General features: G+C 54.8%; 2 protein-coding genes across 9 annotated transcripts; one reads left to right on the top strand and one right to left on the bottom strand.

Annotated features, from left to right (window-relative positions):
• Positions 1-1881: 1881 nt before the first annotated feature.
• Positions 1882-19952, top strand: SERHL2 (serine hydrolase like 2). Of its 7 annotated transcripts, none has more exons than XM_036931381.2 (12): positions 1883-2029; positions 2864-3013; positions 3123-3236; positions 3649-3690; positions 4182-4300; positions 4572-4646; positions 6089-6198; positions 6876-6955; positions 12732-12766; positions 14446-14528; positions 18591-18687; positions 19581-19952. In XM_036931381.2, exons 1-12 carry the CDS (start codon positions 2026-2028, stop codon positions 19671-19673), a joined length of 1002 nt encoding a protein of 333 aa, XP_036787276.2. In that variant the 5' UTR covers positions 1883-2025; the 3' UTR covers positions 19674-19952. The 7 variants fall into 7 exon arrangements, with proteins under 7 accessions (XP_036787278.1, XP_036787276.2, XP_036787280.1 ...); XM_036931380.2 differs by having other exon boundaries at positions 1884-2029; positions 19486-19952; XM_036931382.2 differs by lacking the exon at positions 4182-4300 and adding an exon at positions 4105-4124 and having other exon boundaries at positions 1884-2029; positions 19486-19952.
• Positions 19949-26021, bottom strand: RRP7A (ribosomal RNA processing 7 homolog A). 2 transcript variants are annotated; one of them, XM_057486314.1, is made up of 7 exons: positions 25890-26021; positions 24464-24606; positions 23093-23218; positions 22260-22389; positions 21859-21956; positions 21305-21503; positions 19949-20397 (listed from the first exon to the last, which is right to left on the bottom strand). In XM_057486314.1, the coding sequence occupies exons 1-7, from the start codon at positions 25960-25962 to the stop codon at positions 20312-20314; spliced, it is 855 nt and encodes a 284-aa protein (XP_057342297.1). In that variant the 5' UTR covers positions 25963-26021; the 3' UTR covers positions 19949-20311. The 2 variants fall into 2 exon arrangements, with proteins under 2 accessions (XP_057342297.1, XP_057342298.1); XM_057486315.1 differs by having other exon boundaries at positions 22272-22389.
• Positions 26022-27278: the final 1257 nt, after the last annotated feature.

Here is a 27278-nt window from a genome sequence, read left to right as displayed (position 1 = left end):
TCATTGAATCAAGATCTGTTGGTTTAAGGGGACTCTATTTTGCAACTTTAAAGGTCTGAGATGAAGTGAAAACCCAGTGTCCCATGGGCTCTCAGAAGCGGCTTGCTAGTTATTTGTTTTTTTGTTTGTTAGGAAGAAGTTAGAGCTGTCATTTCCTTCCACCATGTCAGTCACCTTAGAGCTCTAAGGAAACTGGTCAGGCCCAGCGCAGAAGGGGAGCGGTGGAGAGAACTGCTGGCCTGGCAGAGGGTGCTTGTACTCATTAGGACAGGGCAGGCTGCCAGTCAGCTCAGCCTGGGGATGGCAGGACAGGGAGCTCTGACCACGTGTGGCGGCACAGCGGAGCCTGCGCCATCATCCTGGGACAGGGCCTTAGGGTTTATCATAGCTTCGGAGCGGGCCCTCACTGCCCTGAAGCGCAGTGTTCCCTCTGAAGCCACCTGCACCAGGACGGGGAACACCACAGTGAGCCCGCATTTCTGCCCTCCACCTCCAGCCCCTCAAGTCCTCCTCCGCCCCTTTGGACTGCTGAGACCCCCAGCCCCTCAGTCATGTCAGGCTGAGCCAGCGCTGTTCCAGTGAGCTCTGGCGGCACCCACATCCCTCACCTCACCACTAGGATTCCTGAATTTATGCCCAAACTAAAGAGGATCTGCTCAGACCCAGTGCCTCGGGGGCGCACTGCTGCTCACTCCCACCCACCACCCACGGCATCTGCTGGGAGCCCCACTTGCGGAGGCGGCGTGGAGGGACCTGTCCCGAGGGCTGAGCCAGCACAGGCCCCCTTTAGTGCCAGCGTTGCCGGGTATGTGTTTGTGTGTAATAGTGATCTAAGACTCTTTGTGAAACTGACCCACAAGGGGATTAAAAATGAGTTACCAGCAGCTCCCGCCGCCCAGCCTGACCCAGACCGTGTAGGGACAGCACAGCAGCACACGGGAGCCTCAGGACACCCTAAAGCACTCTCATGGACTCCAAGGGCCTCAGGGAAAAACAACACTGAAGAGCACTGGTTTTCCCAGGTTTGCATATTACTTTTTGATTTATTAAGTCGTTTAACAAATAATTCTCCAAGCTCCTTTCATGCATGGGCCCTTGCTGTTCCAATAATCTTGCTGCATAACCATCTACCCCAAAACTTAATGACAAAGGCCTTTTGGGGAGTGATCCAAAATCTAGGAGTGAAATAAGAAAAGAGTGACCAATCTAACTACATAAAAATTTTTTTAAATTTCTCTTATGGCAATGAATAAATTCAAAAGGCAAATGACAAGCATTTGGGAAAAAATGTGCAACTCCTGTCAGACAAAGAACTAATCTAACAGTTGAAGGCTCTAAGAAATTAGGAAAAAGCAGAATAGTGGAGAAAGGACATTTAAAAATGCAAATGGTCCTTAACTACATAAAAAAATGATTAAGGCCACTTATGAAAAGGAGAAATTCTAATTACAAGCACTCTTTTGATACAATTTCTCATCTCTCACACTGACACTGACACACATTCAAGGGGGGGTGCTCTCTTCATCCCTCGAGGCCACAGGGAAGTAGGCTGGCATGTCGTCACACACGGAATGCAAACGTCTGGCAGCCTTACTGCGGGGTCAGCCTTTCCTCGGGCTCTTCTGCCTCGGGGGGTTTGTCTTAAGGCTGATCCTGACCACGCTGTGCATGACAGCGCCGTGGGCGTGGGCCGGCGGGACGCGGGGTGGCGGCTCCCGGTCCCGCGGGCGTGGGCGCGGGCATGGGCACGGCCAGGGGGACTGCCCGGGGTCGGGGTCCCGCCACCCACGTGTCACGCGGGGGCGTCCGGCCACCGCCCGCGGGCCCCCCGCTCGCCCGGCGGGTGCAGGCGGGGCGTCCGGGAGCACGTGTCCCAGCAGAGCCGAGGCCCGCCCCGCCGCCCGCGGAGCCGGCCGGCCTCCGGAGGGCAGGGAGGGGGGCGGGACGGAACGCGGGCGTCCCTCCTCCTGGCGAGCCTTCAAGGCGACGGAGTGACGGCCGTACTGGGCCCGCGGGAGCGCCGGGATGGGTGAGGACGCCGCACCCGGGGACCCTTAGACCGGGCTGGGAGGGACAGCCTCGGACCTCCGGGTGTGGCCAGCCCTTCACGGGTAGCAGCCGCGAGAGCAGAGCGGGAGCGGCGGGGGCCCCAGGACCCGGCCGCTGGTGGCCTTGCACGGTGCCCAGAGCCCCAAGTTAGAGCAGCAAGCGTGTGGGGTCTGGGGACACACAGGTGCCAGCCTGGCTGGAGGGCACGCGGGGTGGAAAGGCTGGCGCTGGGCGGTGGAGGGGGCCAGCCTGACCGGAGGGCGCTAGAGAGGGCTGCTGCCAGGGGGCAGGGCTGGGGTGCAGGGGTCCTCTGCGTGGGTGAACTGGTCGCTGCCTCTGTTCTCCCTGGTGACCTCAGGCATGGACGGTGCCTCCCTATGCCTCAGGTTTCCAATCTGCCAAGGGAGGGTGATAGTGATCCCGCTTACCGAGTGTGGGGGGAGAGGGACTCCCCCACGGGCCCTCAGTGAACACTCAGGAAGCGTGGGCTGTTGTCATGGCTCTGCTTACTCCGTTGTTACAGAAAAGGAAACCGATGTTAAGGAGTTTTTGTGACTTGCCCAAGGTCACACGGTCAGCAGGTAGCAGAGCCCAGGTCTAGCCAGTCCCCCAACCTATTTCAGAAAGTTGTGCCATGAAGCCCTCCCAAGGTACCCCTGGAGGGGCCGGGGTATCTTTCCCTCCTTGACCTATTCCCTACCCACCTCCAGCTCTCTCCCCTGGGGCAGTGCCCATACCCTGGACACAGGGAGCATAGATAAGGGGGTTCAGAAAGGGCAGGCTTCATGAATATGTGGGGGGTGCTGTCTTTCAGGTCTGTTCTCTGAGCTGAAGCTGGCTGTACCCTGGGGCCACATTGCCGCCAAAGTCTGGGGCTCCCAGCAAGGCCTCCCAGTTCTCTGCCTGCACGGATGGCTGGACAATGCCAACTCCTTCGACAGACTCATCCCTCTTCTCCCAAAGGGTGGGCTGGGGCCGAAGAGAAGCCAAGAGGTGGGGTGGTGGGACTGCAGGAGGAGAAGGGGGGACAGCTGCTCTAGACGCCTTCTCCTACCCTTTTATCTCTGTCTCAGACTTCCAGTATGTTGCCATGGATTTTGGGGGTCATGGGCTCTCGTCCCATTACAGCCCAGGTTTCCCATATTACCAGCAAAACTTTGTGAGTGAGATCCGAAGAGTCACAGCAGGTGAGTAAGAGGTGGGGAGAGAGAGAGAGGGAGAGGGGGAGAGAGAGTGAGAGTGAGAGTGAGAGTGAGAGAGAGAGAGAGTGTGTGTGTGTGTGTGTGTGTTGAGGGGCGCCGGGATGTCCCTCCCATCGTTGGAGTGGGGTGTGGTAGCCAGGAAGCACCACTGGCCTGGCAGCGACCTGGGGTCTGGCCCCAGTTCCTCCAGGAATTCAGTGGGAAACCTGGAGAGGGCTGCCAAGGAGAGCCCGCTTCCCCCTGGGGGTCCCACCCTGGCAGTGGAGCTGGGGCCCCGCTGAGCTGCTCTCCTGAGCCAGCGCCCCAGGTGCCAGGAAGGCTGTCCCCAGCACAGGGCCTGCAGGACAGAGGGGGAGAGGGGGCTGGCCCCTCCAGACCTGGCTCCGTGTGTTTTCAGCCTTGAAATGGAATCGCTTTTCCCTCATGGGCCACAGTTTTGGTGAGTAACTCTGGCTGGGACCTGACTGGGCTTGGTGGTGGGGCCTCGAAGGAGAGGAGCTGGTACGCAGGTACCTTCCCCCTTCCCCCTGCACTTAAACGCAACAGGGCCCGGTAGACACTGACCTCGGGGCACTGTGCCTTTGGCCTCAGACAACCCCCCCAAGGGACATATGGCCCCACAGGTGTGTCTCCCAGTTCGCCAAGGACACTGCCGCCTTTTGAGTGATCAGATCTAATGAAGAGGCCATATGGCCCCAAGGAGGGAGGCTCAAGTTTAACAGCAAATAGAAAGCCTTGCCCAGAGGTGGGAGAGAGGTCCAGGGCCCTGGGCGGGGGTGGGTCAGCCCTGGAGGAAGTTGTGCAGGATTTTGAGAGCTGGGGAATGTCAGCCAGGTTACTGTTCTGTCCCCAGGTGGCATTGTGGGCGGAACAGTAAGTGGACGGCCTTGCAGTGACCACCTCTGGCCCCTTGGGTGCTCCTCCAGGTAGGGTGGGGAGAGCAGGAGGCCGGGGACGTCAGCGGGGAAGGAAGAGCCTCCTCACACCACCAGTGTCATTGGCTGGTGCCAGTTTGTGGATGCACGGCAGTGGCGGCATCGGCACGGGAGGTCAGCGGGGCAGTGGATACCCGCTGGAGTCGAGGGGTTCACCCTCTCTGTCCCCTGGGACAGAGACCCTGGAGTCCAGCCACCACCGGTGTTTGGACCTTGATCTGGTCTTGGACTGTGGGTGAGGAGAGAGGCGTGTGCCCTGAAAGGACAACATTCTTAGTCCTGGCCTCCTGGTCACAACCCTTCCTGAAAGTGTCCCTAGGGAAACCTGGAGTCCCTTTTCCTTTTCCCTCTCCTGTTAATTTTCCCTTTTTGTGTCACATCACAGTTTTCCTGTCTCTTCCCTGAAATGGTGGATAAACTTATCCTGCTGGACTCATCCCCACTAACCCTGGACACTAAAGTAAGAACGGGGCCTTTGGGTGTGCTGTTGGGGAGACCCGGGGCCCGGGTGTGCCCGCCGCCCTCTCTCTGTAGTGGACAGGGAGGCGGGAGGAGGTGTCAGAAGGCAGGCCAGGGGGAACTGGGTCCCCCCCAGAGGACAGGGTTATGCTGTTTATGCCCTTAAAAGTGTGCAGGGAAAGGGGTGCAGGGCCCTTTTTCATCCTTGGATGCCAGGTTGATCGCAAAGTGGCAGGGGTGGGGTGGGAGAGGGTAGGAACTGTGGGTTGAGGAAGCAGTGGGGGCACACAGCCTGGCAGGCCCACCTGAGCTCACGCTTAGTTGAAGCCTTTGTGCTGTGCACACATTGCACAACCGCACACGGTGGCCCTGAGTGTGGGGCAGCAGGAGAATGCTGTGACCCCTCCCATCACCAGCACCAATGACGTCAACCAGAGCTAGCCGCACATCTGAGTCCAGCCTCTGCCATTTCTCTGCTGTGTGACCCTGGGCAAGTAACTTCACCTCTCTGTGTGTCAGTTTGCTTACTTGTGAAATGACGAGGTTGGCCTAGATGACCTGGGAGCTGCGTGCCAGCTCTGTCGGTTCGTCGCTCTGTCCCCGGGGGCTCAGCCTTTTCGTTGTGACATAGCTCCTTCATCAGCTCGTTTCTTGTCTGTCAAATGACCACAAACTCCATAAAGGCAAGAACCGCGGCTGTCTCTTTATCATCACATGCCCCATGCCCCCCAAGGAGTAAGTGCTCAGCAAATGTTCCCTGCATGAGCAATAGCTCACGGGTTAAGGGGAGCATCCCATGAGTCTGGGGGGCTGCACTGCCTTCTTTACCTGCTCCCTGCACTGAGCTGACAAATGGCGCCCCCAGAGTCTTCCTCCTGGGGGTGTCTGAGTGTGTGGTCCTCCCCAGCCAGCATTCTTGGGGCGATGGATGGGGGTGCCGCTCCCCACTGCTGCTCCAGGCAGGGAGCCAGGGTCAGAGCCAGGCCGCTCTCAGAGTGAGCTGGGCTGGAAATGGGTGCGCTTGAGGGAGGGGTCGGGAAGGCTCTGGAGAGCAGCCCCTCCGCCAGCCTCCTCTCCACCATGTGGAGTGGCAGCATTAATTAAACCAGGTGATATTGCCGACCCCAGGTGGCTTATGACTTACGGACCCTAATATCGAACCTTGCAGAGCACTTGGCAGTTGACAGGTATCTTTACCCTCCGTCATCTAACCTGATCCCTCCAGCCGTCCCCAGGGGACCTCAGGCAGGGCGGGGCTGCCTGGGACTCAGCTGGACTCTGGCTCACAGGGCTGATCCCGCCCCCGCTCACCGGGTCCGAATGAATGGCAGCTAGGAGGGGGCGCGGCTGAGGGGCTGCAGAGGGTAGGGGGGGAGGCCGGGGGAGGGGCTGGGCGCTCTGCAGCCGGGCAGCCCTGCCCACCTAGTGACCAACAATCCCCAGGAAATTTCCAACTTGCTGACCTACAAGCGGAAAGCAATAGAGCACATGCTGCAGGTGGAGGCCTCCAAGAAGCCCCGGCAAGTGGTCGGCCCAGAGGAGATGCTGCAGGGGTGGGTGCCCGGGTGTGGTGGGGTGGGGAAGGGGTGGCCTGGAGGGCCTACCAGAGACCAAATCTCTGGGGCACCGGGGAAGCTCTCACCTCCTATTTGCAAACCCACCCCAAGCCTGTTTCTGCGCTGGCCCTGGGCCTCCGGCTTCCCCACACTCCCCAGACCCCCGGCCCGGTGTAGCCTCGCCTCACCTTCCAGAGGACCCCACCCCCCAGGGTCTCCGCCCCGCTCCCTTTCTTCTCAGGTGCCCGCGCACGTTCACACACACCCTTGCTATGCTCTCTCCTTCCACAGCTTTTCTCCCCTCTGTGGCTCCTTCTATCTGCACCCCTCTCCTGGCACCTTGCCAACTTCCCCACTCTGCTCTGCCCTCAGCTGGCTGGCACTTCCCCAGAAGCTGCCCTGACTCCCCCAGCTGAGCCTTGTGGGTAATTGCAGGTCTTTGATGGAGACCATGGTGGTGGGGCTGGTTGTATCTGTACCCTCAGCACCTGGCAGCGTGCCTGGTAGTCAGGGCTCCATAAATGCTGTTGTCTAAAGGAGTGAAAGTCCCCCATGCGCCGATGAGATCATCACCAGGACATGCCTGTGCCCTCTGGGGGTGGCCTCCTTCCCTCCTCTCCTTTCTGCCTGGCCTCCCCTCCCCACGGTGCTCAGCGTCCTTCTGTCTCGCCCAGGCTCCTGAAGAACAATCATCACGTGGGCGAGGAGTGTGGGAAACTCCTCCTGCAGAGAGGAGCCACGCAGGAGGCCGCAGGTAAGGGCTCCCAGGCCACGGCTGTTGCTTATTGGCACTACCTTAGGAATGAGAAGGACTGAGCTCTAGCACTGCTTGCTCTGGGCTGGGTGGGGTACTAAGGGCTTTGGAAACCACCTGTCATGTAATTGTCCAGCTGCCCTGTACTCACCCCACTTAGAGCAGGAGAAATGAATGATCAGGAACCGGCTCTGTACCCAGCCCCCAGTGAGGTCACTGAACAAGGGCAGACAGCCCTCCTGGTGGCCAGAACCTTTGGCAGCTCAACTCCAGGGGGTGCCATCACCAATGTCCTCGCTGGCAATGACCCCCCGGAGCTGAGCAAGAGGAGGCCAGGCGGGGCACTAGCTTTCTAGCGGGAGAAATGGACAGTGAACAAGTAAAGGGACAAACCGAGAGACTTTACTGTAACTGTAATAAAGAAAATGTCCAGGGTGCTCTGAAAGAGTCCTGGGAGCAGGCCTGCTCTAGAGAAGGGTCTGGAAACAAGCTCCCAGGAGGTGAAGTAAAAACCTGGGGGAGGCAGTGTGGTAAGATGGGCCATGCATCAAACTGGGCACAGACTGGCTGGATTCCCAACTCTGCTGGCTCAGAGATCTTGGGCAAGTCCCCTCACCCCCACCTTTTAGACTTCCCTAGTGTCCTCAGGTGACAAACAAGGTCTTGGGATTTTTGTGCTCATAGGCTGATAGGATCAAGCAACGTGCTGAATGTAACTTATGTCCATGAAGTACTCAGTGAGGAGGGTCAAGAACCCAAGTGCCTGTGGTTGCTGAGCAAGTTGTAGGGGTAAGGCAGTGGGGAGTGGTGGGGCCTGTGGTACTGTGGGGCGTGGTGTGCCCTGGTTACCACGGGGCAAGCCAGGTCTAGCATGGCCAAAAATTTCTAGTTGCTCAGCAGAAGTCAGAGATCTGCTGTGTCACAACTTTTTTCCCAAAAAACAATTTGTTTCCCAGAAATTGCCAACACACTGTAAGTTCAAATAGAATATACTTAGGGGATGTTCTGACTGTAGACTACCAATCTGACCTGTTTTGGGGGATTGTCTTAGTACTCATCTCTGAACCTAAGCCTGCCGCTCCCTACAAATTCATCATGGAGAAGGGAGGTAGGGGAAAGGGCGCTGGCCCAGGCTTCCCCAGCGTGCCCACCCAGATGGCCGGCTCAGAGGGGCCCCAGCACAGAAGCAGGCTAAGCCGGAATAAGACATGCTCCTGGCTGGGCTGGGGAAGCCGATTAGGCCAGGCCAGGTCACAGGAAATGGTGAGCTCAGACGCTGAACCTCAGGTTGTCAAGGGTGGTGGGGAGCGGGGGAGGGCAGGGCGGGAAGGGCCGCCGTGGGAGCCGGCAGTGGCTGTATCATTGCGCCGGACGTGGCCTCTGGGGCCCAGGGTGACCTAAAGCAGACAGACTAGGCTCTCGGACCCTGCCGGGTGGGGTGACATCAGGGCACCGGTGTTCCAGCCCCCCTGAGTCCTTTCCCTCAGGCCCCACACCCGCTGGCAGCCCCCATTCCATTCTGAGGCAGGGCAGAGGAGGCCCGGGGCCCCTCCACTACCCAGCCTAATCCCTCCCCAATCTATTCGTTTCCTGGCTCTGCCCTTACACAGTCCCACAAAATGGGCGGCTTCAGCAACAGACATTTATTCTCTCACGGTTTTAGAGGCCAGAAGCTCAAGATAAGAACGTTGGCAGGCTGTGCGGTCCGTTCTGTCCCCACCTCTCCCCCAGCTTCTGGTGGCCTCAGGCGTCCTTGCGGGTGGCCTTCCCCACCATCTTCTCAGAGGGCGTTGGATGAGCAGAGTAGGTGAGGGGCTCAGGACGGGAGGCAGAGCTTGCGGTTTGCTCCTTTAACTAGAAAGGTCTGGGTCGGCCTCACGGAGCGCGTGACTTGAGCAAAGCGAAGCAGGTGAGGGGGCCCGGCAAAGACAGCTGCTTTTAGATTAGGTAGTAAGTCTTGGTTTGAGGACAGCTGGGGCCTTAACATGATTCCACTTGGGGGCCTGTGGTTTTCTTTTTAACAAAAGGGAAGCTCTTGGAGGGTTTTACGTGGAGGGTGGGAAGGTTAAGGGGAAATGATCGAATCTGCACCTTCAGACTGCAGGTAGTGGGCACGTAGACCCAAGCAGGCCCCTACCCTGGTCCACACTAAGCTGAGGGTGGCAGGGATGGGGTGCTGTCGGGCTGGCTCTTTGCTTCCCTGCTGCTATTGGCTAAAGGTTTTTAAGGGGTCACCAGGACTCGGTAGGACAGTTCTCCCGAGGGGTAGGCCTGAAAACTATGCCTTCCTTAGGGAAACACCACGAGTGTTTCAAGGTGGATTATTCTCCCTCTCCCACCCCACCCCCGATGCAGAGAGGGGAGCTTCTCGTGTGGCCAGCTGTCTCCTAAATCAAAGGGGCGTCTTCATCTAATTCCTGGGGGTTCTCAGCCTGAGGTGCAAGCATCCCAATTTCGTAAAAAAAGGATGGTCTAGTCTCTAGAAAACACTTTGGAAGATGTCTTTTCTGTGATTATCTTCCTTCATTCCCGGGGTAGACTGTTGTCAAGTGCCCACCCGGGGGGAGCACGGGCGGGGTGGGGGGGAGTCGCCATGAGGGGAAGGTCGTTCTGGGCAGCACAAGGGGCCAGAGGCAGGGAGGAGGGTGACAGGGGCGTGGGGGAGCTGCTGGCAGCCTGAGCGGGGCTTTGAGGGGGCCGTGGGGGAAGACCCTGTGGACATGCCGAGCAATCGGGCCCCGGAGTGAGATCTGGCAGGTCCAGTTCAGGAACAATCTGGAAGGGGGGTGGGAGGCCGAGGGCAGCTGTCAGATCAGGGGTGTTTCAGGAGCTGGAAAGGGGACCAAAGCAGGGCCTGTGTGGGAATGATTCAGTCCGTATGAGGGGGAAACTCCGTTTCTCTGCTTTCACACAGAACACTTCCGACACTCAGCGAGGGGCTCTGCCCACCCTCTCGGGTCTTCCACACCGGCTGGACCGCCTACAGCCCAGCTCCGCTCAGACACTGTCTGCAGAGAGGAGGGCGGAGAGCAGCGAGCCGGGGGGTCCTGCACGGGCAGCGGGGGCCCTGTCCCCTGGCACTGGGACCAGGAAACTCTTCTAGTTACACGGTCCTTCAAAGTATTCTGAGTCACAAATGCCTAAGAACCTCTATCTACAATTAATCGTTTAAATTTATCATCCAAAAGGTTCAGAATTTCTAGTTAGATGGAGAAACCTAACAATTATAGAAAATAGTTCTTCTTAATGTTCCCAGAATGGTTTCTTTCTCAGAAGCCACTTTGTTTTCCAGTGTCAGCGGGAGACCTGACTGGGTGCCCCTCCCCGGGGCCGCCCGGACACCCCTCTCCCCACAGGGCTGTTTTCAGTGGGCCGGGCAGAGATGCCGGTCTAGTTGTCATTTTGGTTTTGTTTTTTAATTTAAAACACCTTTGTTGAATAGATGCTGGATCGCATGGTTTAAAAATGACAAAAATATAAAAAAGATGTGCACGTCTTGCTGGGTATCATCCCACTCCCGTCCAACAGGCTCCCAGCCCACCCCCAGGAAAATTCCCTTCACAGGTGCATCCACACCCTTCCAGTGTTTTCTTCGCTAAATACAAGCACCTGCAAATGTAGGCCCTCACCTCCCTCTGTAACACAACAGCAATAGCCACCGTTCTGCTCTACTAACTGGTTCTGCAGCCTCCCCATGGCTTCTTACTGTAGACCCTGGAGATTAGGCCACACCCAGGTGAATGTCAAAGCTAGTTTAACCAGTTCCCTACCCAGACACACTGGTTGTTCCTGTTTCTGCTGTTGTAAGCAAAGCTGCATTGCACAGCTGTGTTCCTGGCTTTGCAGAAGTTTTAAGAAGCTACAGATCTTGGGCACGCACACATATTCAAACCACACTATCATTTCTCCCCTGGCAAGGGTAAAACCACGGGGTTTTGAAGGCATTGCCAGGTGCCCTCTGGAGCTGTCCCTTAGCAGCCTGGCCTGTCATGGATGAGAGATCCCTGTTCCCAACTGTCAACAGTTGGAATTTTGCTCATTTCATAGGTGAGAAGTTGTATTTCAGCAGGGGTCTAATTTGTTTTCTTTTTAAGGTAAGGATGAAGAGCTCTTGTAATTTTTTTTTTTTGAGAACTGTTCATTCCTGTCTTCTTGTTCACCTTTCCATGGGGTTTTTGTTCTTTTCTCAATTCTTAGGAACTCTTCGCATGTTGAGGGAGACTGAATTACAGATACTTTCCCCCAGGTTGTCATTTATCTTTTTGAATTTGCTTGAAGTGTGTTTTTCTTTTCTTGCAATGCAGACATTTTAATGTAATTGAATATGTCTTTTTCCTGTCTTCTGCATTTTGAGTCATACTTAAAAGCTCATGTTTGATTGTAACACTGTTTGGGTTTAAGTATTTGCACATTATGTATTTGTCTAGTTCACATTCAAGGTGAGGTTTGGGCCTAGATTTATCTTTTTCCTGATGGCTCCTCCGTAGCCTAATGCCATTTGTTGAAAGGCTCCCTTTGTCCTCCCCGATGTAAGGGGGTGCCACATCATCCCTGACGGCCCGCCTGTATTTGGGTTTATCTCTGATCTTCTGTCCTTCTATGGGTCTGGCCACCTGTCCCCAGCATGACATGGTTTATACTATTGAGGCCGCACAGTGTGTTTTAGTATCTATGGGACATAAAGTCTTCTTTCAGGGCTTTTCCTGCTATTCTTGCTTGTTTATTTTTCTGTATGAACTGTAGTATCAGGGTATCATGTAGTTTAGTTCCAAAAAAACCCATCTTGGTATATATGTACATTTAATAACAATGCTAATGGTAGCAGTAATACGAGTAATCCCCTTGTGCCCATCACCCAGCTTCAACAGTAGAACGGCATCAGTTCCTGTGAGCCCCGTCACCCCATCTCTGCACCCAGAGATAAACATCTGCTTATTCAGTTGATGAGCACTGACTGGGTGGCAGGCTTTGTTTTCACTCCTGGGGGTTCAGCTGTGAATAACAGACCAAACTCCAAGCAGCAGCGAAGTAAAGGATAGCATGCATGAGAAGTGCTGAGCTTACAGGGGAAGTAAATCAGAGGCGGGTGGAGAGACCGGGAGCCCCCCTGGGAAGGTGGTGTTCAGAAAAGACTTGCAAGGAGGAAGTGTTCCCACTGCTCTTTGGTGGCATGTCTTTGGGACTTCCCACTTGATGCCTACAGCTGTCTGCCAGGGTAGAGGGTCCCTGGATGACCGCCCCACGGCTCACTGTTGCCGACGTTAGGCAGCCTCCAGTGCCAGCGAGTGTGTACCCTCCCTGACCCCCCGCAGCTGTTCTCTATGGGACACCGCCCAGGCGTGGGACTGCTGTGTCCCTCCTCCCTGGGTGAGGCAGAGCTGTCCACCACTGGGACTGCGGCTTGGTCTGGGGCTGGGACCTCCCCAGCCTCTCAGTGCCTCCGGTCTTTCTCTCCTCCATGCATTTCTCTTTGACAAGTGATAACACGATTCTTAGCTGCTGGATCCGTGCTGGAGTTGAGAGCCGCGCGATCACCTTAAGGTTCTCAGAGCTGAGAGCCCACTGCCAGGAAGGGTCCCTGCTCCCACCTTCCTGCTGCCCTGGCCCTGGGTGGGCTGCAGCCGGTCCGTGGCCAGGTGGCTGAGGACAAGCTGAGCTCCACAGAACCCAGAGAGGATGTCGGAGGCGGCCCTCAGTCCAGGGATCCCCAGGGAAGCTGAGCTGAGTCCCCTGCCCTGCCAGGCACACTGAGGCCGCACCCTGTGCTTCCTTCCAGGCCTGGTGCTGAACAGGGACCGGAGGATCACCTGGGTGAGTGCTGCGACTTCCTGTGCATTGCAGTTTGCCTGTCGGCCTGTTTTTCTCTGTAAACTATGCATAGCATACTACTTAACATTTTTAAACCAAGCGTAAGTGTACAAATTCAGTGGCGATTTTGTGTACAGTCACGATTTTGTGCAACCATCACCACCCAAACATTTTTCATCAACCCCAGTAAAATCCCACCCCCACGTCCACCGGCACGGGCAACCACCATTCTATTCTGTGTCCATGAACTTCACCACTCTAGGGACTTCATATAAGTGGATTCATGCGATCTGTGGCCTTTGTGTCTGGCTTAGTTCACTTCTGTAATGTTTTCAAGGTTCATCATGTTGTATGTAGCCTGTGTGAAAATTTCATTCCTTTTACAGCTGAAAAATAGCCCATTGTATGGACAAACCATTCACCCATTTACGGACACTTGGGCTGTTTCCACCTTTTGGCTGTTGTGAACAATGCTGCTGTGAACACTGGTGTGAACACTGGTTCAAGTCCCTGCTCTCAGTTCTTGTGGCTGTGGCCTAGGAGTAGAAATGCCGCATCCCGTAATCCCTTTCCAGAAACCGCCACAGTTTTCCACAGCAGCCGCACATTTTACAGTCCCACCAGCAATGCACGTGTTCCACTTTCTCCACATCCTCACTGACACTTCTTTTCCATTTAAAAAATTTTAGCCATTCCAGGTGTGAAGTAGTGCAGGCCTCTTCTGAATGGTCAGTCTCCTTATGGCAGGGGCTGGGGGCAAGGGCGAGGGTCCACCAGCCAGCAGCTTCCTGAAGCTCAGGAGTGTCCCATGCGGGGCTGGGGCGGCCGGCGCCCGGCGCAGGGACGCCTCCTCTGCCTTCCCGGAGCCTCCCGCGTGCTGGGTCACCCCCGCTTGGCCCCTGAGGTAGGAATGCTGTCACTGCCATTTTACAGACGAGGAACTGAGTCGAGACAGCCTGCAAATGCCCAGTCACAGCACAGGGCTGAGGGTTCACGCCCACAAAACAAATAAGAACAGCACTACTGATGCGCAGACACACCCAGATTTCAAGGCCCACTGTCAGCCGTGTCATGGGCACACTTGGGGTCCCACCAGTGTTTTCATGTGTGTCCAGGGACAGACACAGACTCTCAGTTTAGGCCTTTTGGGTTTTGTTTTGGTTTTTACTTAGTTGGTTGCAAATGCTTAAATGGATTGACAGGAAGGGCAGGGTGGCAGGGGTCCCAGGAGGCATGCTGGGAGGGTAGGGGGTGGTCAGAGGAGTTTTTAGAGGAGGGATTGGCTTTCTGGGCTGAGTGGTGGGATTGAGGTGGCCGAGAAGGGACAGACATGCCAGGCGCTTGCTAGAGCACAGGTAAAGGCTTGGAGGCCGACCAGTGCATCTGCCGGTGGGGGGGCTCCCGATGGAGGGTGTGAGGGCTGAGGGGAGGTTGGGGCCACACTGACTGTAAGTGCGTCTGGGAAACATCTGGCTCGGCAGCCATGAACCAAGAGAAAATAGATTTAGGGGTAAAAAGAGTCTCTGGCCTGTGGGAGTTAGAGGCCTGTCAAGGAGGCAGTGTGGTTGGGCATGGACCTGAGCAGATGGCTGAGGTGCCGACAGGCTCCCAGTACTCGACAGACCGGCGTCACAGCCACAGCACTGCCTGGAGGCGAGCATGTGCATGGCTTGTCTCTGCAGCCGCAGCACTGCCTGGAGTTCATCAGCAGGGAGCTGTTTGTGCACGCCATCAGGAAGCTGCAGGCCCGCGTCCTGCTCATCAAGTAAGTCTGAACCAAGCCCCCAAGGGGAGATGCGAGGGCCAGGAACCTCCAGGTCTCCCTGCCGTGAGGTTCCCGGTTCTGTGCTGCCTTCCTTCCTGGGGAGCCCTGGGCAGCAGTGTATGAAAGGCAGGCAAAGCGAGGGGAGGGCTTGGGCAGCAGGGGATGAGCCACCAGGATGGCAGTGGGTGTCTGTGGAGGGCACACCTCAGTAAGGCAGAGACTGGCACACATCTTAGTCTGGCCGTGTGCCAACAAGTCCTCCAGCCACCTGAGACCTCTCATGGCCTTGCTGTTCTATACCACTAGCACCTAGCCAGGAGCAAGCCTACCACCTCAGGGTGCAAAGCAGTGAAAACTCTTTCATGTGGCTTAAAGGCCACTCTCCATTCCACTGAGCCATCCTGGGCCATCACATGTCCGAGGCAGGAACTGTGTCTTCTAGGGACACATCTCCGTGGCCAAGCGCAGGGGTGGAGAAAGCACGGACCCAGATGCAAATCCAAACCACAGTGAGCTACACCCCACACCTGCTAGGACGGCTGGACTCTAAAAGTGAGACACCAAGCATTAGCCAGGATGTGGAAGAGCTGGGGCCTCACACACTGCTGTGGGGCTGGAACAGGGCGGCCACTGTGCAAGAGTCTGTTAGCTCCTCAAGCCATTAAATTACCATGACCATATGACCAACAGTTCCACTCCTGGTATATACCCAGCGTGGCCACTGTGGCTCACAGCAACATCAGTCATCACAGCCCAAAGGTGGAGACGACCCACATGTCCATTGATGATAAGTAAGATATGGTTGGGCACACAATAGGTTACTTTTCAGCCATAAAAAGGAATGAAGCTCTTACTCAGGCTATAATAGGGATGAAGCTTGAAAACATCTTTTCAGTGAAAAACAGCCAGTCCCCATTTGACAAAATTCAAAATCCATTCATTATAAAAAACTCTCAACAAAATGGGTATCGAGGGCAAGTATCTCAACATAATAAAGGCCATATATGACAAACCCACAGCCAACATTATACTTAACAGCGAGAAGCTGAAAACTTTTCCTTTAAGATCAGGAACAAGACAAGGATGCCCACTCTCCCCAGTTTTATTCAACATAGTACTGGAGGTCCTAGCCACGGCAATCAGACAACACAAAGAAATAAAAGGCATCCAGATTGGCAAGGAAGAAGTTAAACTGTCTTTGTTTGCAGATGACATCATGATATTGTACATAAAAAACCCTAAAGAATCCACTCCCAAACTACTAGATCTAATATCTGAATTCAGCAAAGTTGCGGGATACAAAATCAATACCCAGAAATCTGTTACATTCCTATTCACAAACGATGAACTAGCAGAGAGATAGATCAGGAAAGCAATTCCATTCACAATTGCATCAAAAAGAATAAAATACCTAGGAATAAACCTAACCAAGGATCTGAAAGACCTATACTCTGAAAACTACAAGACACTCATGAGAGAAATTAAAGAAGATACCAATGAATGGAAACATCCCGTGCTCATGGCTAGGAAGAATTAATATTGTCAAAATGGCCATCCTACCTAAAGCAATCTATAGATTCAATGCAATTCCTATCAAAATACCAAAAGCATTCTTCAACAAACTAGAGAAAAGAGTTCTAAAATTCATATGGAACCATAAAAGACCCCGAATAGCGAAAGCAATCCTGAGAAGGAAGAATAAAGCAGGGGGAATTACGCTCCCTGACTTCAAGCTCTACTACAAAGCCGCAGTAATCAAGATTCGGTACCACACAACAATTTGGTACTGGCACAAGAACAGACCCATAGAACAGGTGGAACAGACTAGAGAGCCCAGATATAAACCCAAGCATATATGGTCAATTGATATATAATAAAGGAGCCATGGATATACAATGGGGAAATGACAGCCTCTTCAACAGCTGGTATTAACAAAACTGGACAGCTACACATAAGAGAATGAAACTGGATGATATTCTAACCCCATACACAAAAGTAAACTCAAAATGGATCAAAGACCTGAATGTAAATCATGAAACCAGAAAACCCTTAGAAGAAAACATAGGCAAAAATCTCTTGAATATAAACAAGAGCAACTTTTTCTTGAACACTTCTCCTCGGGCAAGGGAAATAAAATAAAAAATGAACAAATGGGACTACATCACGCTAAAAAGCTTCTGTACAGCAAAGGACACTATCAGCAGAACAAAAAGGCATCCTACAGTATGGGAGAATATATTTGTAAATGACATATCCGACAAGGGGTTAACATCCAAAATATGTAAAGAACTCACACGCCTCAACACCCAAAAAGCAAATCACCATATTAAAAAATGGGTGGAGGATATGAGCAGACATTTCTCCAAAAGGAAATTCAGATGGGCAACAGGCACATGAAAAGATGCTCCACATCACTAATTATCAGGGAAATGTAAATTATAACCACAGTGAGTTATAACCTCACACCAGGTGGGACGGCCAACATAGAAAAGAATAGGAACAACAAATGCTGGCAAGGATGCAGAGAAAGGGGAACCCTCCTACACTGCTGGTGGGAATGTAAATTAGTTCAACCACTGTGGAAAGCAATATGGAGGTTCCTCAAAAAACTAAAAATAGAAATACCATTTGACCCGGGAATCCCACTCCTTGTAATTTACCCATTCTAGTTCTCAGATTCAAAAAGACACACGCACCCGTTTATCACAGCACTATTTATAACAGCCAAGGTATGGAAGTAACCTAAGTGTCCATCAGTAGATGAATGGATAAAGATGTGGTACATATACACAATGGAATATTATTCAGCTATAAGAAAACAAATCCTACCACTTGCAACACGGATGGAGCTAGAGGGTATTATGCTCAGTGAAACAAGCCATGCGGAGAAAGACAAGTATCAAATGATTTCACTCATCTGTGAAGCATAAGAACAAATCAAAAACTGAAGGAACAAAACGGCAGCAGAATCACAGAACCCACGAACAGAACAGTTGCCAAAGGGAAAGGGGTTGAGGGGAGTAGGTGGAAGGGAGGGAGAAGGGGGATAAGGGGCATTATGATTAGCACACGTATTGTGGTGGGCAGGGCACAGGGAAGGCAGTATACCACAGACTAACGACTCTACAGCATCTTACTATGCTGATGGCCATTGACTGTAATGGGGTATGTGGGGGGACTTGATAATGGGGGGAATCTAGTAACTACAATGTTCATGTGATTATATATTAATGACACCAAAAAAAGAAAAAAAACCCCAACTTACCAGGTAAGTTTTCCCCACCCTTCCAATCCTTACTTCTCTGCCTCTATTCTTCCCTCCCAGAGGGTGTGTTTGCTTTCTTCTTTCTGGCTCCATCATTCACATTCTTTTCTTTTTCTCTCTCTGCATCAGCTTCACACACATTCTTTTCCTCCTCTTTTTCCGACCATTCTTCTTTTCTCTACAGGGCTTTGCTTGCTTCCTCAACCTCTTTTCTGTCTGTTTCCCTCTTTCATTTGGTTACATTAAACCTCCTTTTGGCCAAATTAAAAAAAAAAAAAAAAAGCCAGTCCCCAAAGTTCACATTATGATTCCATTCACATGCAGGTCCAGATAGGGAGATCTAGACAGAAAGTTGGTTAATGGAAGACTGAGAGCTATGTGAGTGTGAAAACTCCTTTAGGTGTGGGATTTTTTTTTTTAGGTGATGAAAATGTGCTAAAACTGATTGTAGTGGTGGACGCACAACTCTGAATACACTAAAAGCTACCGAGCTGTATGCTTTAAATGGGTGACATTAAGAAAGCACGGGCCCTAGTGCCATTCAGATCCTGGCTCTGCCAGTCAGTGGTTGTGACTACAGGCGGGTCCTGTGGCTCCTCAATCCCAGTTCGTGCTGGCCGAACAGGCACTGAGTGACCCAATCTTGAATTAAACCACCTGGGCTCACAGGGACCCAGCAGTGGGAGGACAGTCAGAGGGAACCCCAGCCGGCTCCTTGTCCCAGAACCCAGGGCAAGGTGGAAGGCCCTGCAGGGGGGCAGTCCCAAGACAAACCTTGATTTCTTCTTGTTTTCCAGAGCAACTCAAGGATATTATGATGTGAGAAGAGAGAATGATGCTGACAGGGACTTCATTCTTTTCCTGAACGGCATGCTGACATCTGTCCTAAAAGAGGTAGGCACCAGGCTCATGGCACATGCAGTCCAGGAGGGTGCATCAGGCCACCCTGGACCCCACCTCACCCATTTTTCTTGTACTGGGACCCCGCCTGACCTAGCTCCAGGTCTAAAAGGTGACCCCAGATGCCCTCACCCCCACCCCCCACTGGGGTCACACATAAATCAGCACAGAAAACTTGTAACTGGCAGGATCTCTGACCATCTTCACTTATCTCCAGGCCAAGCCTAACCTGGCCACAGGCAGACCCACAACTTCCTAGGGTCCCAAACAGGAGCCAAAGACCAGTCCCAACAGTGTGTGCTGGCTGTAGGGCAGTGACTTTGCCCCTGGGAGCACTGCCACTTCGTGACCATTGTCCACTACAAACTCCTGACCCCGGGCCTCTGTAGACGTCCTGGCTGCAGCAGGCAGGGGAAGCCCACCTGTCCTTGCCAGCCTCTCTCCCAGGCAGGATCCAGTTGGAAAGGCTGCTCACTTCTTTTCCAAGTCAAGCTTCTATCACTACCAGAACTCACAGCACCCCAAGCCCCAGCCTTGCTGTGACCTCACAACTCAGAAGGGCCCAGAACCCCGGGTCTGGACACTTCCCTCCTCGCCAGGCCTTTCTCATTGGCTCAGTGCCGGACCTCAACTTGCCCACATGGCACGGGTGCCCTGGGAGATGCGGGTTGGTCACTGCCCTGGGGCTCACCCACCTGGGACATTTCTGAGCCGCTGGGAAAGCCCCAACACAGCAGAGACCAGAGCCACCTCCTCGGGGCCACACCTCACGCACAGCCCCTCCTCCTCTAGCGGTTCCAGTTTGTGGAGGTCCCGGGCAATCACTACATCCACATGAACCAACCCCAGCTCGTGGCCGGCCTCATCAGCTCCTTTCTACAGAGCAGGGAGAAGACTCCAGACCAGCCAGAGCCCCGGGCCTGAGACTTCATGCTGTTCCCACTGTGACCCCCCCGTGCCCAGCCCTAAGCCAGGCCTGACATGGCGGGAACAGGCCTCATGTTCCTGAAGACCGGTGGGGCTGAGGCGGACTCTCGGAGCAGAGCTGGGGACAGGGTGGGCACCAGATTCTCACTTTAACATCTGAGACTTCAAAGGGACACAGTCCAGATTTGGGGGGCTGTTTTGTGGCTGATAATCTACAGAGACCAGGCAGCAGATGGGAGGAGGGGGGAGCCAGGACAGGCCTGCAGCCCAGCTGCTACTGTGACCTTTCTTTGTTACCCAAATGGATGAAAAACCAAACGTTGTACTCTCACGACTTCTGATGCCGTTTCACGGCAGTGGGGGCTTCTCCACTGGGGGGAAGGGGAAATACAGCAGGAAGTTGGCCTTGAATGGACAGTCCATGTTGGGAAGAGACCAGGAGAGGGAAGAAGCCGCTTCCCAAGGGCCAAGCCCGCAGGCTGGCAGGCCTTGCCAGCACCGGACCCAGGACTACAGAGGCACAAGAATAGGGGTGACTCTGTCCTTCACCTCATGTGGGCTCAGATATTTGGGGCTGTTTGACACAGCAGTCCCTTGGCCTGGGCACAGTCTGGGATGAATGTTCCAGACCCTCTTGTCCTGTCTGGCCACACAGTGCCGCCCCTTCCGGGGGGCCCTGGGCCAGCACGGCTCAGTAGGGTCGGAATTTGCGTTGGGCCCGCATCAGTTCAATCCTCTGCTTGTCCTCCTCAAACTTCTTACGCAGCTGTGCTAAGTCTGGGGTACGAGAGGAAAAGGGGAAACAGAACCAGGATCAGACATCCCCTGTGGGGGTGCTGTGTCCCACCGTCCCCACTAGAGTCCGCGTGGCCCATCCCCTCAGTTCCCATTCCCAGCCTGGGAGCTCAGCACGCCTCCCGGCCTCTGCTTTCAGGAACGGCCTGGAGGCCGCAGGGGAGAAGGCCCGCGGCACGCCGGGTGTTCAGGTGGAAGTCTCACCAGTGACAGGGCAGAGACGCCACGGCGCTTGCTCCCTCATCCCACCCCACATGCCCAAGGGGGGTGCAGGCAGCTCTGGGGGTGCTGGGAGACCCCAGGGACACCTCCTCCAGCCCCTTCCCACTGCAGCAATCAGACTGAGGAGGACGTCAGCAAGAAGTGAAGGGATGCTCCACCCCAGAGCGCCCCAGAATTCTGACAGCAGGTCTGGTCACCGGGTGCCCAGGTGAGATGGGTCAGCGGGGCCCAGAGCCTGAAGGAGGCAGGCAGAGGGCTGCTGTTGGGTGACCCGAAAGGACAAGAGCAGGGAGAGGCGGACGGGGTGTGGGCAGAGCCGCATGGCAGGCAAGAGTGCCTGGGGCCGCGCAGCTGGCCCCCCTCGCAGAGGCCAGGGCTGGGACCCCTCCCGGGCTCTCCAGGACGCCGTCCTGCAGGCCCGGAGACCAGGCGGCTGGGAGCGGCCCTCCATCCCTGGTGCCTCTGCGGCCTCTCAGCAGCCCAGGGCCGCATAGCTGCCTCCACACGGGGAGGCTGCCAGGTGGGGATGTGAACCCCAGAGCCTTTTGTGAAGTCTGGGCCCAAGGACACCCCCACCCTGTCCCCAGGTCAGCTCTGGCTGGAGAGGCGGCAATGGCCACAGGCCTTGGTGGCAGCCAGAAACCACAGGTTCCGGGCGTTCCCTTACACTCCATCTTGGTCTCGCGGTGTTGCCAGGCGTAGAAGTTGAGCAGCTCCTTGCGGGCGCGCTTCCGTCTCTCCCTCTCCAGCACCCGCAGGCTGGCGGCCTCTGTCCGAGGGAGCACCGGCCGCCGGCCCCGGCGAGTCACCTTCACCCAGCCCTCCTCATCAGGGACCCCTTCCTCCTCCTCGGCCTTGGCCTCCTCCTGTAACATGATGGAGGTGCACAGGGGCCTGGACCTGCCCTGCAGCCTCAGGAGCTCCCAGCACCACCCTAAGCACCCTGGGCACCTGCCGCTCCCTCCAGCCCAGAAGCATTGGGGGCTAAGTCTGGCGGGTGTGGGGGCGGCACAGAGGTGCCAGCACCGCCTCCTCCCTCAGGCCATCTATTCCCCACAGACCATTTGGGGACGTAACATCACCCAGGCAGGTGACCCAGGACTCAGCAGGGAAAATGGGAACCTGGACTCCCCACGGTGACAGGCTGCCACCGCCTCCCCCCGGGAGCCACACCAGAGCACCGCAGCACGTTCCCCAGGGCCACCCCTGCAGAAGCCTGACCTCAGCTATCTTCTTGTCGTACGCCTCCATGAATGTGTCTACTTCCAGCCTCAGGGCCTCAGGGTCCGGCACTGCGTCTGTGTAGTTGCTGATCCATTCTGTGGGGGAAGGAGGGAGGGAAATGGGGCTTCCTCAGTCCCACACTCAGGGCCCCACCTCAGGACCTGCCAGGCAACTGGGATCTTACACAGCAGCAGGGATGGGGACTCGTGGCCCAGGATCGGTAGGTAGGGACAACTCTAGAGGTGGCAAGCTGGGCCTTCCCCTCTGTCCACCCCCAGCCTGGCGTGCGAGGCTCAGGCCGCCCACATGTTGCTCTCAGGGCAAGTGAACGGCAGAAGCAAGTGCCCCCACAAAGCTTCCCCACCAACTCACGGCCCAGGAAGGAAGCCAGCGCCCACCACGGTACTGACTGTGAATGCCGGTCTTCACAGGGTGACTCTCTGTTGAGACTAGTAGAGGGTGTTTCAGGGCCAAGGCAGCTGCCACCCCACCTGGCTTCTGGAACACCACGTAGGCTACCTGGAATCCCTGGGGGGAGGGAGAGATGTCAAGTGCGGGCACCTTCCCATGCCCCGACCACCCCATGCCTGACACAGGGGCCACTACCTGCCCTCAGCCTGACTTGTCATGGGTCCAGGGGACATGTGCTGGCTGCTCCTGGACAGCAAGATGACCAGACAGTGATCCATAATCCAGAGGAGGGACAGCCACACTCCAAGGTACCCAACTTCTGCTAGAAGTGACCCTTCCCCAGGGAGACATGAGACACTTGGGACCCTTCTTCCAGTTACAGGAGGGACTTGGTGAAAAGTGTGCGTGCCCCGGTTCGGGTGCTGTTGACTAATTTGTACACTAGTTCGAACTCCACTATACCAGGAGAAGTGGGCTCAAAGCACGTGATCAGGGCCCCCAGGCCTGAGGAAGAGCAGCCTTTGGTAGGGAAAGCAGGGGGCGAGTGCCCTGCATTTCAGGGCAGCGAGCGGGAATGGTCAGGGAGCTTTAGCCGAGGACAGTGGGAAGAGTGCCAGGAAGCCAAAGGATGTGGCAAATCTGGGGAAAGGAGCAGAGGCTCTGCTGACTTGACAGCGCCCCTCTGGCCACACATGGCAAAGGCCGACTGAGTACCACAGGCGACACTCTGAAAGTCCCAATGCCACCCTCGGCCCCACCTTCCCCTCCCTGGGGCACGGTCCTAGCCCACTCCAGCGGACCCCGGTACTCGGAGGCTTACCGGAATGGGCTGAGGGTGAAAAAACTTTGACGCTGGCTGCTTTGGGCTCTCAGCGAGGTCCGGCTTCTCCTGTAACTCCACAGCCTGGACAGCGCCACAGGGGGAGAGGAGGCGGGACAGGCACTCCTACCCAGGGGACGGAAGTGTGGCGTGAGCGGCCGCGGGGCCTTCCTGGAGCCTCCCTCGCCCGGGACGGCCCCACCAGGAGACCAAGCCCCCGCCCTGGCGTGTGTCCAGCGCACAAGGCCTGGGCGAGCTACATCCTTCCCAACAGTCACCGCCCCACACTCCCGAGGCCTGAGACAACCACCTGGTGGACTTTTCATCTTCAGAACTGTGGCGTTTTGCCACACCTCCACTGGCCAGAGGACTTGGGAAGGAGGGGCTGGAGTGTGAGATAGAATTCTGGTGTAAGCTGTTAAGAATTCAGGCTTTAGGACAACACCCTGCTGGAAGCATATGCCCAGGGTATGTGTGCTTTGTTCCTCACGGGACTTCTCACCTAGGCCATCTGGCTGAAGGATCAGTCTTTCCCTGTCAATCACGCTGAGGGACTGGTACCAACAGTGGGATTAGGCTCATTACAAGAAGAGGTGGGGACGTTCCTGGCTTTATGCTGAGTATGCTGACTTTATGAGACAACCAACTAAGCTCTTCTATCTGAATTAGCCGCTTAGAAACAGTTAAATCTACGCTGTCGTAATCAGCGAAGATGGTGCTAACCCCAGTGGGGGAGGGGCCTGAGGGGATTTCTGGGGTGATGTTCTGTTTCTGTGCTGATTACACAGGCAAGTTCCGTTTGTGAAATGCCGCAAGCTGTGCGCTGTGGCCCATCCCTTCTCTGTACATACGTCACACTTCAGTAAAGGTTAAAAATGACACCCGTCTCCTCTTAGTGCATCCTTGTCTTTAACTGCATTAGAATTAAAACAATTCACCCACAATCCAGCAATTAGTTTCTCTTCTGTAAATTTGCATAATGTAAAATTGAACAGTTTTTGTTTAAGAAAATTAACATATAACTGGAGATTAGACTTCAAGGTAATTACATTTTCTTGTACTTTCCCCATTTCTTACTGTGGACATGTATCTTCTTCATAAATGGAAAACCAACGTGTACTTACAACAATTCTGGGTAATAATGAGCTTTGAGCTCCTTAGAGTTATACTTTTTGGAACACATCTTTAAAAAGCCAATTCCCTGTCACAAGAGATGAACGCAACCTCTACATACCCTCCTAGGGCTTCAGTTAGCCGCTTCCATCACATCGTTAAGGATCTGGTGAGCATCAGTGGGAACCCAGCCCTGCCTGGGGCCCCAGCCCCAGCCCCAGCCCCAGCCTCCGGGTTCCCTCCCAGACACCACCTCACCTCTGTGCAGTATGGAGGCACATTGAGGATAAAAAGGGTCCGCTTCTGAGGCCAGGAAGACTTGGTGCCTTCTCGAACTCTGTGCTCTCTCACATAGAGGTAATGACAAGTGTGCTGCTTTTCAGAGAACTTGATTGGAATGGCTGGAAGGGAAATGGGGACGGGGATGGACTGTGAGCCAGGTTCAGCCTGTCCCTTTCTAGTCCCATCTGTCCACCCATCCATCCAACCCAGAGCCATTCCCCCAGGCAAGACCAATACGGAGGGTGCTGTGCAGGCTGTGTGGGTGAACACGGAGCACCTGCCCAGGAGGGGCCTGCAAGCCGGCAGGGCAGAGAACAGAAACAGGGATCCTTACAGGTCTGGGTGAAGTGAGTGGGAGGCTCACACGCTGCTGCTCACCCAAATCCTTAGGCGGCTGGAGGCCCGTGACCCCGGCTGCCTTTCAGCCTCACACATGTTCTCACATTTCCCTTTACCTGGAACATCAACCATTCTTGAGGTTTTAACTTCCCTTCTTCAGGAGAGCCTTACATGCCAGTTTAGACCCACCAGCTGTCCTTGGTAACGTCTCTTGTGGCCTCTAAATCTATGCGGTGTGATTATTTGGATAATGGCTGGTATTCCCATAACTTAGGAAGCTCACGTGGGAATGGAAGGCAGCTATGAACAAGTAAGCATGTAACAAGGTTCTATCAAATGTGAAAGAGACACAGAGGCCTTCAGATAGGCCATCAGAATGGCCTTTGGGGGTGGTAACATTAAAGCCACCTGGCAGAGCTGTTTGAGGAAATTTGCACAGCAAGTGCAAAGTCCCTGAGAGTGTTAAGAGCTTGTTGCCTCAGAGAAACAGATAGGGCTTTAGGTCAGCACGAGCCAGAAACACGTGGGGCCGCGCCGGTCGGTAGAAATAAGTTCGGGTTTTTGTCCTAGGCGCTAACTTGTAAACCACAGGAGGGAGTTCAGTTGGTCTGGGAATATAGTGGGCGTGTGAGGTAAATTCTGCTTTAAATCTAACTTTAGAAAACATTCTGGCACCGGGTTGGAAAACAAAGCAGGGGCGAGAACAGAAGCAGGAGAACCACCTGGGGGGCCACATCGGTCGGGAGCTCCCCGGTGGGCGCTGATGGGGGCTGGGCCAGGAACTGCAAAGAGGTGGGGAGAAGTGGATGGGCTCCCCTGCGGGGCCGGGGGGTGGTGCAAATGGGCGCGGTTCGCGCTGCGGGAGAGTGAGGACAGAGGCTGGTTCACCGAAGAGCAGCACTCGCGCCCCGGGAGAACGTAGCCGGGCAAGAGCGGGGCGCCGCGCGGGTCTCAGGGGCCCCGGGCTCCGCCCAACCGCGCAGCCGCTCCTGGGGGCCGCTAGCTACCGCCGCCCCCCGCGAAGCCTGGCCGTGCCCCGGCCCGCCGTCCTGCTGGCCCTCACCTGAGTAGCCGGGCGGGCTCGGAAACCCCGCTTCACAGTCCCGCGCCGCACGCTTCTTCCTGCGCGCCACCATCTTGCCGACCGGAAGCCGCGAGGGCCGCAGAGAGCTGAAGTTCCGTGCAGGCAGCGGGAGCGTTTCCATGACGACGGCGCCGCGCGGCCTCCCACCCTCCCGCCGCCGTGCCCGGCCGGGCCTCTCGCTGGAAATGGAGTCAGCGTGCGAACGTGGCAGTGAATGACGCCGTGTGCGAACTCAACTTTCCATTCACTCAGTCATCCACTCCACAAATAGCAGTGAGCGCTCCATGCACTGTCCTAAGCGCTGGAGGTGAAATAAAACCCAACGCTCTTGTTTATATTCAATGAACAGAAGAAAATGCAAAACATAATGCCTGTGTGTCAGAGAAAAATGGAGGATGGGGAGCGTGGCAAGGGAGGAGGATGTTCCAATTTTAAATACGGTGAAGGCCTCTTTTAAGTGACATTTGCACAATACTTGAAGGAAAATGGAGCCAGGCGTCCAGATGTCTGGGAGTATTCTGAGAAGAGAGAAGCAAAGGTCCTAAGGCTGGAACCTACCTGGTGAGGAAGAAAAATCCCAAGGAGACCCGTATGGCTGGAGCAGTGAGCCAGGGAGAAATCAGCAAGGGGGGCAGGCGTCTTGGCCCACCCTGTGGGATTAGGCACATCCCCAAAAGCACTGTTAGTCTATGATGGGGGCTACTGTGGATTTTGAGCAGAGGGGTGATGAGCGTAGTCACCTTGGCTACTATATTGCAAAGGAGCGGGGATACCAGGGCAGCAGCAAGGAGAGGTGGCGAGAGGCCGTTAGATTCTAACAGGCTACAACACAGATGAACCTCGAGGACATTATGCTAAGTGAAATAAGCCAGTCACAAAAAGATAAATACCATATGATTCCACTAATGTGAGTAATCAAACTCACACAGACAGCAAGTATAATGGGAGTTACCAGGGGCTCGGGGAGGGAAGAGCCTGGTTTAGTTTCAATTCTACAATGAGGTTGGGTGGTGGTGATAGCACATTACTTAATACCACTGAACTGTATTTTAAAACGGTGAAGATGGTAAATTTAGGTTTATTTTACTACACACAAAATCCCAAGTATCAACAATTTTTTTCGAATGCATACTTGACATAAAAGATACATTTCACCCATGAGTTAAACTTCTTCAAACAAGGCAAAGGTCAGGCTCCTGTGCCCCATGAACAGACCTATGTTGGGGTTGACTGTGTTTAACACCCATTGAGGTGCTTTAGGCCCTGGAGGTACGGAGTCACTAAGCTAGGTGCTTCCAGATGTTAAGGCTCATGTTCTCCCAGCTGTGGAGGCTGAGATTCCACAAGTTAGTTCTAAGAGGAACCTCC

Source organism: Manis pentadactyla, chromosome 10 (genome assembly GCF_030020395.1).
Source record: "Manis pentadactyla isolate mManPen7 chromosome 10, mManPen7.hap1, whole genome shotgun sequence".
NCBI lineage: Eukaryota > Metazoa > Chordata > Mammalia > Pholidota > Manidae > Manis > Manis pentadactyla.
This window is presented reverse-complemented; position numbering and strand designations above follow the sequence as displayed.